The sequence below is a fragment of the Muscardinus avellanarius genome, assembly GCF_963383645.1.
Source record: "Muscardinus avellanarius genome assembly, chromosome: 1".
Lineage (NCBI taxonomy): Eukaryota > Metazoa > Chordata > Mammalia > Rodentia > Gliridae > Muscardinus > Muscardinus avellanarius.
The window spans coordinates 183,252,657-183,264,806 of NC_137786.1; the positions used below are offsets into that span (position 1 = coordinate 183,252,657).

A 12,150-nucleotide genomic window follows, 5' to 3' on the forward strand; every position below is an offset into this window, starting at 1 on the left:
TCCTGCCTCACAGACAGCCCCTTTAGCCCCTATCCTATCACCAGCACACAGGTTTCCTCTTCCTTGGTTTCAAATCTGGTCCTATTGTATGAATTTCTCTGGACTCAGGCTTAATGCAAATGAACAAATAAGCTCATAGATAACTGATCTCAGGTAGAGAAGGGACGTTAGCCTTGAGGCCAAAGATTCAGGGAATTCCAGAAAAGGTCAAACCTAGAGGGGTTTTAATATTTTAGCTTGATCCTTTTAAATAAGGGAGAAGCCAAAGCAGGACTGAGTCAGAAGAAGCACCCCATATTTTAAGGAATTACAAAAGATCAGTGATCAAGGTTTGCTCAGTACCTATGTGTGCAGGTTGGAAATAGAGTTTCCTAAAAGAATCATCCAAAGAAGGATGTAGTCCTCAAATAGGAAATGTCCTCTGTGGTAACCTTTCTATTTTCTCATACAGATGCCTCCAAGATGCAGCTCTCCCACAGGGGGGCCACCTCCACTGCCACAGAAATCTCTGGAAGCCAGGTAGGAGGCTTGAGCATCTCTCTGGATCCTCTGTGCACCCCGCCCCTCTTGGGGCTCCTGAAGTAAAGGATAACTGGCCACGTGTGATGAGTGCGGCCACCATTCTGGCCACTGCAGCTTTCTGTGGGCAAGTTGTCACCAACAAAGCCTTCCTTACCCGGTCCCAGAGGGGTTTCCTTTCCCCCAGGCTGAGGATCTAGAAAAGATCTGACCAGGAGTTGGCGCCTCAGAGGAGAGATGGCTACAACTCATCTAGGCCCGCCAGGAGCTCCTCTGAACTAAAAGTGTCCCGTGTTGTATCTGTTATTTCCATTGGCCCCTTCAAAATGTGCTTGGCATTCTTGGGGTCAATCTAGTCCTTTCACTCCCTGGGCTCTGTGGGGTGGGCCATTTCTCCTCACGGTGAAGTTTGCCCAGTTGCTTTGGAGACAATGCACTTATAATGGACTGGCCTATGGGGTTACTGGTTGCCACCTGTCTGGCTCCCTCTAAAATTAACCCATTTCTAGATCCATGTAAAGGAGATATGGAGGTGTCACCACTATGATCAGGTTCTTTCAGCCAGCAAGTCCAGGGAACACAGCCACAGGTGGAGCCTCCAGACATGTCATCTGTGTTCTCAGAGCCCAACTGTTGTTCCCCAGAAGCTTTAGCCCCAGAGAAACATAGCAATGTCAGAGAGCGTGATCAGCCAGCCCTAAGGTTTATGGAGTAAGAAATTTAGCTTATAAGTTCACTCAGGGGAAATCCAACAATGAGAAACTCACACTGACTAGACTCATAAGAGATTGTTATGTAAAGAGATGCTAATTTATTTCTATAAACAGAAATATGCCTGCCAAGGAGACTTGGCTCAAAGTTACTACCCTGTGACCTCTGGCGACATTGCCTCTTCCCTACCCATTTGGTACTCTTTTCTGCAAAATAGCTCCTATTAAAACCAAATGCCTCTGAGCAGACTTCTCAGGGCATAGAGAGCCAGAGCAGAGGGCTGGAGGGTCCTCTCAGGCACTTCTCTGGAGCAATGCTGGCGGATGTATTCTCTGCTCCTTCCTCCCTGGGTAACACTTAGACTCACAGACAAGCGAGCATTAGTGCTTTTCCTGTCACTTTTCACACATTGTTCTTTGTGAACACACTGTAGTCATCTCCCACCAATGCAACAGAACTAAGTCTACTCTAGCTATTTGAGCAACACAAGGAGTTTTATTAAGATTGAAGCGATGCCCTCATGCCCTTACCAACACAGTGTTGGTCCAAGCCGGTCTCATCTCATGTGTGCTATTGTGAAAGTGATTTTTTCCCCCTTGACCTTTACTCAAAGCCCAAATAGACTGCTGGTTATGCATTTAAAAAGTCCTCTGCATAAATGATACCATGCACCCTCTTCCCAAGTAACTGTTGTTGTTTTTTCCCCACTTTCTTTCATCTTCCCAGGGCTCAGAAAAAACTCTCCTGTAGCCTGGAAGATTTGAGAAGTGAATCTGTGGATAAGGTCAGTTTATCAATCTGCCCATAAAGATTACTGAGTTACTTCTTTGGGCACAGTTCAGATATGCATGGTCTTATACAGTTGTTATGGAGGCAGAATTACATGACTATTTTGAGAAAACCAGTCAGGTGTGGGCCAAGGCATCCTCAAGACAGAATACATCAGGCAATGCTGGCTGGAGTTGATGAGAGGGGAGGTTACAGTAAGCAACGCTCAGGTAGAGTTGGGGGGGCACAGGAGGTCTTGGGAAATGCTGGCGCACAGGAGGAGGTAAGGTCAGAACCATGCACTATGTCAAAGCAGAGAAGATCTTGAATACTCACGCTATCTTTCCAGGGTGTTTGGAATCATGGCAGAGGTTTTGAAGTAACATGGATAAAGAGAATGACCCCAGAAGTAAAATCTGGGATAACTTAGAAGATTAGAGAGGCAGCTTTATGCAAAATCTAGAAAAAACAGGAGAAGGGCTTTTATGGCCACTTAGTGGAGAATGGCTCTAGACCATGTAGGTGGACCCTATGGTAGAGGCTCACAGGCTCTTGGGCTTAGTCATGAGAGAACAAGGAATTCTGCCCTGATAGCCTCCAGGGATCCCAGGCAGGATCTCTCCCCTGTTTCCAGCATATGGCAGGGGGCGCAACGGAGATATCTAGAAGCTGGAGTTGGTGGGAGGCACGGTTCACGCCAGTGGCTTCACTCCCATAGCTGTATGTCTCTCACTCACTCCTCTGGTCAGCTTGCTGGAGGCCGCCCAGGGTGTCTGTCCATGGGTTGGACAGGTATCTGTGTTTCCTGCCATGAATGGTGATTACCTATTGTTAAGGGGGTGAAGGGTGAGCCATCCAAATGTGAGCGGGTGGGTGGTCCTGATATGTTGTTTGTGACTAACAAAGGTCTCTTTTTCTCCACATTGAAATCCTCTTGTCATTCCATAGGGTGTTAATGAGAACAAGCTATCCCCAGTGGTAGACCCTAAGGTAAGTTAACTTCATGACTCTATCACCTAGTTGTGGTTGCAAACTGAATCCAGAAATGCCCTGAACATGACTTGTAGCTACTTCAAGAGATGTCTCAGTCATGGGCAGGCTCCAGTTATTGTCCTGACTTGCCAGTTTCGAAATATGTCTTGTCTTTCATATTTCATTTGCTGGAGTGTTTTAGCAAGTTGTAGTTTTTGTATCCTTAAAACATATTAACCATAATGAGTAACAGGGCAAGAAGAAAGGCAAAACTCCCTCCCATTTTATTTTTATGTACACCTAGATATATAAAGCACTTTCACCATCACTATCTATGGGATAGAATTTATTATTATCACCTCCATTTTATAAGCTCAGGAAAACTAATCTTTAACACAGTCATCTAGATTTGATCACCAGGATGGGAATGCTGTGATCTCAGCACACAGAAGAACATGACGGCTCTCATCCATTATGTGCTGATGTGTCATGGTTAAAAACCACAGGAGTAGGTCTGGGGATGTAACTCAGCAGTAGAACTCTTGCTTCACACGCGTAAGGCTGTGGGTTCAATCCTCATACCACAAAAACTAAACAAAACAAACAAAACAAGAAAACCATCCATGGGAGGATACTTAATTCCCTTTTAATGAACAAGTTGTTTAAAAATTCCATTAGAGTTGATTTTCTTCTAGAAAACCTGTTGTGGGAGGATGATTAAGTTTCCAGGTTGGTGCTCAAATGTTGAGCTCTTAAATGAACTGAAGCTTCATATAATTAGCACAATTTCATGCACACCCAGCTGTCATTTATACCATTATCTGGGAGAATGTACTGTGCATGACCCATCTCTTTTCCTCTGTCTTGAAATGAAACAGGGGCCTCACTGCATGTGGACTTCAGCCTGAGAGGGCTGTTTCACATTTTTATACCATGTGACAGAATAGAGCATCTCTACCCTTCTAACGCCGTAAAAGGGGAAGATCTCTTCTATACCTGTACATCTACATTAGGCAGCCATCCCTTAGCCTATCTAAATAGCAGAGAAAAAGTCTTCAGCCTGACCCGCTGTCCTTGTGCTTTGAACACACAGTCCCTTGAACCCAGGCTTTGTACGGTCCATTGGCAAATTAGAAACCTTCCCATAGGCTGCTCCGTGGCACCAGCAGGCTCTCTTCCCTCCTCAGCCTCACAGAGGCTACAGATGTTTCTAAAGCACATGTGTAAGTGACCACCTGCTCCTTTGGAAATACAGCTCATTCAGCTCAAGCTTTTTAAAAATATACTTTAATTAGGATATTATAGTCTCATGTGATAATGTAGTTCAGCAATAGGGACGTACATGCAGGTGAGCTTCCCCCTTGCTCCCTCTTCACTCCCCCCCCGTCCCCATACATAATACTGAGATTGCCATTGATATTTTCACATATGTACACTGATTTGGTTATAAAAAGTGAGTGATGTGGTACTGCTTATAAGGAGAATGTATTTTTTTAAAATTTTTTATTGGTGCACTGTATTTATACATCATAGTAGGATACAAACTTTTGTAGACATACGTGCACACATCGCCCAGTCAGCCCCCACCTGATCCCCACCCCATTCTCTCCCCATCCCTCCCTCCCATGCTTGGCTTAGTGGTTGACATCTTGTATTATAGCAATTTATCCAAACTTAAAAATGATAATCTCACATAACAGTTTCATTTGTCTGATACCAAGCTTTTGATGACTTAAAGATAACATTTCAATATTTCTTTTTACTTTCTTTCTTACCAGAGAATATTTTTTTTCTATTTTTTTTTTTTTTTTGGTGAAACAATCATATATTTATATATTTATTTTTCAGAAAAAAAATCTATCCTAATATGGAATATGGACTCTAGATACCCAAAACGATCTTGAAAAAAGAACAAAGCTAGAAGATATATATTTTCTGATTTCAAACCATATAAAGCTACAATAATTGAAACAGTGTAGTACTATTCTAAAGGCAGATATATAAAACATTGGAGTTAAATACAAGCCTAGAGCTAAACTCTTCCCTATATTGTCAAGTTATTTTTGACAAGGTTTCCACGAACATTTGGTGGTGGGAATAATAATCTTTTAACTAAATATTGTTGAAAAATAATAATTACGTGGAAAAGAATAAAATTGGACCCTTACCTAATCCCATATACAAATATTAACTCAAAATAGATAAAAGACCTAAATATAAATCTTAAGACTATAAACTTTTAGGAGAAAATCTAGGTCATAAAACCTCACAACATTGAAATTGGCAGTGATTTCTTGGATATGATTTCAATGGCACAGGCAACAGAAGAGTATACAAACTCCCTAAAAAATAAAAAAAATATATTGTATATCCAAAGACAATGTACACAGAGTTAACAGTTACTAATAGAATGGGATAAAATATTTCCAAATGCTATATCTGAAGGTATATTAATATTCCAACTAGAAGTCCTAGAAATTAACAACAATAAAGGCAAACAATACCCTTTAGAGATAGGTAAAAGACTAACATAAATAATGAATCTCCACAGATAACCAATCTTAGTTGTCTGTTGGATGGAAAATCTTATTTCTCTGGTTCTGGTGTGTGTTACCTATTTCTTCTTTGTAGTTAATCTCTTTGAGTATTTTCTCTAGTGCTGGTTTTGAAGACATAAATTCCTTCAGTTTCTGTTTGTCATGGAAGCTTCTTATTTCTCCATCTAATTTGATAGAAAGTTTTGCTGGGTAGGAAATTTTTGGCTGGAAGTTGTTTTCTTTCAGAGTTTGGAATATGTTCCTTCAAGCCCTTCTGGCTCTCATGACTTGGTTTGGGAAGTCTGGAGTGATTCTAATTGGTTTGCCTCTGAATGTCACTTGGCCCTTTGTTTTTGTTGCCTTTAAGATTCTCTGCTTGGCTTCCACATTGGTCATTTTGACAATTATATGGCGTGGGGATCCTCTTCTCCGATCCTGTCTAAAGGGAGTTCTATAAGTTTCCTGAACCTGTGTATCAACCTCTTGCTCTATGTTTGGAAAATTTTCTGCTATTACTTCTTTGAAGAGATTGTTGATCCCTTTGGTTTCACTTTCTTTTCCCTCCTCTATTCCAATTATTCTTAGGTTAGCTCTCTTGAAATGGGCCCATATTTCTTCAATGTCAGATTCCTGCTGTCGGATATTTTTTTCTAGATTAGAAACTATGCGTTCATTTTTGGATTGCTCATCTTCTAAGAGCGAGATTCTGTTCTCCATGTGGTCTAATCGGTTGTTTGTGCTTTGAATTGAGGCCTTTACTTCATTAATTGCATCCTTTATCTCTTTTTGGCTCTCTCTGAGTTCTTTTTGAAGCACCTCTATTATTTCTACAGTTATTTTCCTGATTTGATCTTCTAGAAATCTCTGATTTTCTGTTTTATCGGGTTCTGATGTTGTGGGGTTGTGGGCATTCATTGCTCCAGTATTATTCCTCTTTCCCATGATTTCGGAAGTTTTTGCCTTCTCTGGGTTCTTCCCTTGGGTCACTATGACTTCACTTAAGGTGTTCTGGATCTCGAGTCAGTAGTATCTCAGACCTCACTACTCCTTTACTGGGTTGTATCACAGAGTCTCCGACCCAGAGAGTCGATAGAGGCTGCTTTAGACTGTGGGGGGTGCCAGGTTGCACGTTCTCCTATGGTGTGATATCTCTGCCACCGCCCCTCCCCCACTGGGTCAAGTCCCAGGGAGTACAGTACTGGGATTTCTCCTCTGTGGCCCGCAATTTGACTCACTGTTCTTGAGTACGCAGATGTAGCCGTACTGGACTTGGTGAATTCGCTGCTGCTGCCACCGGTGGCAATATGGCGCCGCTGCCACGCCCTCGGCCGTGAGGCTGGCATATTTCTTCTTGGTTTTGATTTCCACTCTGAATCCCTGCAGCGTGTGCTGAGCTCAGCCACTGGGAGCTTTAGATGTTCCTTCGCCGAGAAATCCCGCCTGGCTGTTCCGCAGCGGCTCACCTCGGCTTGCTGTAGCCGTCCGGTGAAATCGCCGCTGCCGCTGGCAGTATGGCGCTGCTGCTGCGTCCTCGGGCATGAGGCTGGTGTATCTCCTCTGTGGCTCTGAGCTCTGTTCTCAGTCCGCTTTCTCTCTGGAGCCTGGTGATTTTTTTGTTTCTCTGGTGATGGTGTTTTCTAGCTATGAAAGGCGCTGATTTTGTGGTAATGGAGATTGGTTGTTAGCGGGGCTCTTAAGCCCCGCTTTTCTCAGTCGCCATCTTCCCGGAAGTCCCCGAATGTATTGTTAAAGGAGCGATTCTTACATGACTTTGAGCATAATCATAATCTTTTGTGGTCTAGATTAGTTCAAAGTGGCTCCCTCTCTCTCTCTCTCTGTATCTCTCTCTCTCTCTCTCTCTCTCTGTCTCTCTGTCTGTCACACACACACACACACACACACACACACACACACACACACACACTCCTTCCCCAGGACCATCCCATGGGAGCAATAACTTTCTGCAGCAACCCCCTAATCTTAATGCTGGGCCCTTGCTTTCTGTGACTAAGAGCTTGTTACTTCATAAGACACCCCATTATATTTTTTCCAGTTCTGACAGTTAGACACACATTCTTCGCTTCCCCAGAATGTGTGTCCCCTGATCTGGCTCACCTGTGGGAGGAGGTTGCCTCCCCTACTCCTAAGAGTTCTGAGATTAAGTCCCTTCAGCTCTCTCTGAGTGCCCCATTCTCAGAGCTGAATAGCCTGCTCCCATGTGTATGGCTCACTAACCTTTAGAGCACTAGCTTCTCAATGGATTCTTTAAGTTTGGCCTGGGCCAGTTTTGGGCGTGATAGTCTAGATGCAATCTTACCTGTGCCTTCCTTGATCTAGGGCCTGCTGTTCTAGATTGCTATTCTTCTAGGACTAAGCATAAATATTTTCTGGGCTTTTCTTTATCTGTTCTCCACTATGTGCTAGGTTCTGCGACAGGTCATTTCCCAGCAAATCAGAGGCAGGAATTATTACTCCCTAGTTAGAAATAACAGAACAGAGGTTCTGAGAGGTTAAAGTCTGACTCAAAGCACAGGATCTCTCCCTCTGGCAGGCTGCCCCTCTCTTCTAATTTAAAGCAGCTGGGCCATGGGTTCTGTGCCATTACTTCACTGGGCTTCCTATTTCCCCCCAAACCAGGGTTACTCATCTCAGAGACACAACAGCACTTGGGTCAAGCATTTCTGTCTCCTCTGTGTCCTCTCTTGACATTGCACTACTTTCTCCAGCAGCCAATCTCTCTTGCCACTTTCCTTCTTGGCCTGAATAGAGTTCAGAGAGCCCTCTCCATTGCCCTTGGATCCTTGTGCTGCTTTTCTTACAGGTCTGAAGCCCCAGACTGGGGCAGGTGCATGTTCTCTTTGCATCTCAGCTTCTCAGGGAGCTCCACAGGTGGCCCATATCGGCCCTTGTCCTTGGCTATCTCTGTCTTGTCCTGGGGGAGTCTGTGTGATGACAACCAAAAATCTGCTTTGAGAGCCCCTCCCCCTCCCATAATCCTCTGCAATATGGAACTTGGAGTTTTGCCCTCCAGTTCCCTAAATTCTTCAAACACTGCCTTCCCACGGTCAGGGTTCTTCCATCTGACTGTGTATCAGAATAATCTGAGACGCTTGTTAAAAATACAGACTCCTGGGGTGTGCTCCAGAGGGGCTGATTCACAGAGCCAGGGAGGAACCTAGGAATTTATGTTTTTTTTTTTTTTTGCAAGAGGCCCAGGTGAAAATGAGGCGGCTAGTGAGTGAACTGGAGCTGGGACGCTGTCGCTCTCCACATGTCTGCTCATGCCCAGCCTCTGCTACACGGGTCATCATGAGCCTGGGAATCTCATGATCCTCAGCGCTCAAGGTTCTAATTACTTCTAGTCACCAGCTAGTTCTTTCAGAAGTCCTTAAGAATTTAATCTCCTCTCCTCATATCACTCCTTTCTATGTATAGGGAGTTAATTTCAATGTTCAATGAATGAACTGAAGTTTAGACAGTTTCTGGGACATGCATTTATAGGCAAACTGAATCCAGAAATGCACAGAACACTTGACTACAATCAAGAGATGCGTCCATCATGGGCAGGCTCCAGTTGTTGTCCTGACTTGCCAGTTTTGAAATCTGTCTTGTCTTTCATATTACTTTTCTTCTGGGTCCAATCAAGGGGTCCACAGTTGGTTCCCTCAGTGATATTGATTCAATTTCTCTCTCTCTCTTTTTTATTATTGTAAGGCAAGATCATTTACTATGTTTCCCTTGGGCTTGCAGATTTAGGAGCCATTATATGCTTCTTGACCAAATAAGTGCTATTCTTCTTCCTCTTTTAACTAACCTTTTTCTTTGGGACTCTTTATATGGCCAGGGTCCAAACAGAGGGTCTGCTGGACCAAAGCTATGCCTCAGACAATGTACCTCAGACAATGAGCCTAAGTTCCAAAGGGAACTCTATGTTGGCATGTGGCCCTCAGACCCATTCCCTACTGTCATCTCCCCCAAGAGTGTAAGTAGCTTCTAGCTTTGCCTAACGTAATGTTTTTCAAAAGCATCATTATTACAACACAGACCTTTTCTTCTGCTGCTTCAAATTTCAATATTCTCTCTCTCTTTGAGTGCTCCCCCCCAGTTTCCTTGATACTATGGATTGAACCCAAGGGCATTCTATCTCTGAGCTATACCACCAGCCCTTTATTTATTTATTTTTGATAGTACTGGGGTTCCTGGAAGCCCTTCTACCTCCGGGCTATACTCCCAGACCTATTTTTATACTTTTTATTTGGAAGCAGGGTCTCTTAAACCAGCACGGCTGGCTTCGAAACTGCGCGATCCTCCTGTCTCCGCCTCCCAAGCGCGAGGATTACAAACATGCGCCACCACGCCCGGCCCCCTTTTTATTTTTTGAAACAGGGTTTCTGAGGGTCTGACCACATTGCTGAGGCTGCCTCGAATCTGCAGTCTTCCTTTTTCAGCTTCCCAAGTGCTGGGATTATAGGTGTGTACCACCATACTTGGCTCAAATGGAAATTCACCCTGCAATGATGTAGCATAGCCTTCTATTGGAAAAGACACAAATAATTTGTGCAGTTGTCCAAGCCCTTGCAGAGATCTGCCATGGCTGGGTCTGAGCCAGGGACCTGCTTAGCAAACATTTCTTTCTTTCTCTCTCTCTCTCTGTCTCTCTCTGTCTCTCTGTCTCTCTCTCTCTCTCTCTCTCTCTCTCTCTCTCTCTCCTTTCCTCCCTCCCTCCCTCCCTCCCTCGCAGTACTGGGGATGGAACCCAGGGGCATTCTACCTCCGAGATACACCCCCCCAGATCTATTTTTTATTCTTTACTTTGAAACAGGGTCTCACTGGGCTATAAAGAACCTCACTAAGTAGCTGAGGCTGTCCATGAACCACAATCCTCCTATCTCAGCCTCCCAAATGCTGGGATTACAAACGTGTGCCACCATGCCTGGCTAGCAAATGTGTCTCTTTATTGACCATAGAAAATCAAGTCCTAGCCAGACATGCTTGTAATCCCAGCATTCGGAAGGCTGAGACCAGAGGATCACGGTTTGCGGACAGCCTCAGCTACTTAGTGAGGTCCTTCACAACTCAGTGAGACCCTGTTTCAAAAAATAAAAGGACTTAAAAATAGGGCTGGAGGTATGGCTCAGAGGTAGAATGCCCCTGGGTTTCATCCCCAGTACTGAAAAAAAATTCAAGTCTGGGAGAACAGGGAAACTCAGGCCAGACTGACCACATTCTTCACTCTCAATGTTGTTCATATATATATTTAAGATAAAACACTAGGTAGAGTATTCTGGCCTGTATATTTGAAGAGCTCAAAGTATGCTTTATGGCTACTAGGCCAAATGGCAAAGGCCTTCTTTCCAGGTAACATGCACTTCCTGCTCAAGGGCAGTTGCAATCAATCAGCCCTGGATCTGGGCTTGACTATCCCTGTCTCATCATGTGGGCAAGTTTCTCCTTTTCTCGGAACTCTGAGCCTCTTTCCTGACCTAGGATTTATTGTCTTTGAGAGGTTTTTGAGTCAAGGTAAGTGACTCAAGAATAGTGACTCTTAGAGAACAGAGAATTGGTTGCCTATCCAAGGATTTCCTAATTGGGTTAGCGCTTCAGTTTCAGGGTTAATTCAGCACCTCTCCTCTCTTTTCTTCCAATAGGACAGTCCTTTCCCGGTGGAACAGAAATACCCTACATTACCTGGGAAGCTTTCAGGAGCCACACCCAATGGAGAAGCTGCCAAATCTACCCCAACGGCCTCCCAGTCTGATCCTGCAGGGAGCAGCCTGCTAAGGCTGAGTGAGTGTCCAGCCCTTGGGCTGGTGGATTCTAGATCAGCATCCTTAGCGCTTCTAGTCATTGTATGGAATCTCTGCATCTGCCACCTTGGCCCACAGTCAAGAATGGTGGGGGTGGGTGCTGGGACAATTTGTACCTCAAAGCAGTCCAGTCTAAGCAAGCCATTTCCTAAGGCAAATACTTCAGAGCTGTAGAAAACCAGGCTGTGTATGTACCCTTTTCTTTCCAGTTATAGTTACTTCACTCCACTTTCCTCTCTCCTTTCATTTCTCCTTTCTTGCACCCCGCCTGTCCTTTCCACCACTCTTTTTTCCCCTTCCTCTTTCTCCACCCTTCCTCCTCTCACTCTTTCTTCCTCTATCACCCTGGTCTTCTCTCCCTGTCTGCCTTCTCTGTAGTCTACTTATTACCAGTAGGATGCTAGTGTGCACACCCTGCAAGTGAGAGCATTTCCTTAGGCAAACGACACCAGTGGCTAGTGGGCAAGGATGTTAATCTTCCTTTTGGAGGTTAGGACCTGAAGTCATGAGTTCTTTGCTGCTTTTCATTGAAAATTGACCATCTTTCCCCCAAATCAGCAGCAGATTCAGTAGAGCTGAGGAGGGAAAGTTCTGGTCCTAATGATGCTCTCCCTTCCTCTGGCTCCTCAGCCCAGTGGTTCCCTGAGCCAGCCTTCATGTTTGGTCACGAAGGCCCGTTCCACTCTGGGCTGCAGGTGTGCCAGACAAACCCTTGAGTGAGTGTCCAGTGACACATGGTGGACTCGCAGAAGCATCAGATCATTCCAGTCTGACCAAATGAGCCCCGGCACCCAAGCAGGAGCCATGTGTGGCCCTGTGTGTTCAGCCCCCGCTGT

At 44.6% G+C, this 12,150-nt stretch overlaps 1 protein-coding gene across 1 annotated transcript in view; it reads left to right on the forward strand.

Annotated features, from left to right (window-relative positions):
* PPFIBP2 (PPFIA binding protein 2) overlaps positions 1–12,150 on the forward strand; it is a gene marked incomplete at both ends in the record, with an annotated part of 116,925 nt that overhangs the window by 87,917 nt on the left and 16,858 nt on the right. Inside the window, 4 exon segments of the mRNA XM_080694125.1 lie at positions 452–519; positions 1,957–2,014; positions 2,947–2,988; positions 11,156–11,294. Of these exon segments, the coding sequence (XP_080550251.1) occupies positions 452–519; positions 1,957–2,014; positions 2,947–2,988; positions 11,156–11,294 (307 nt within the window).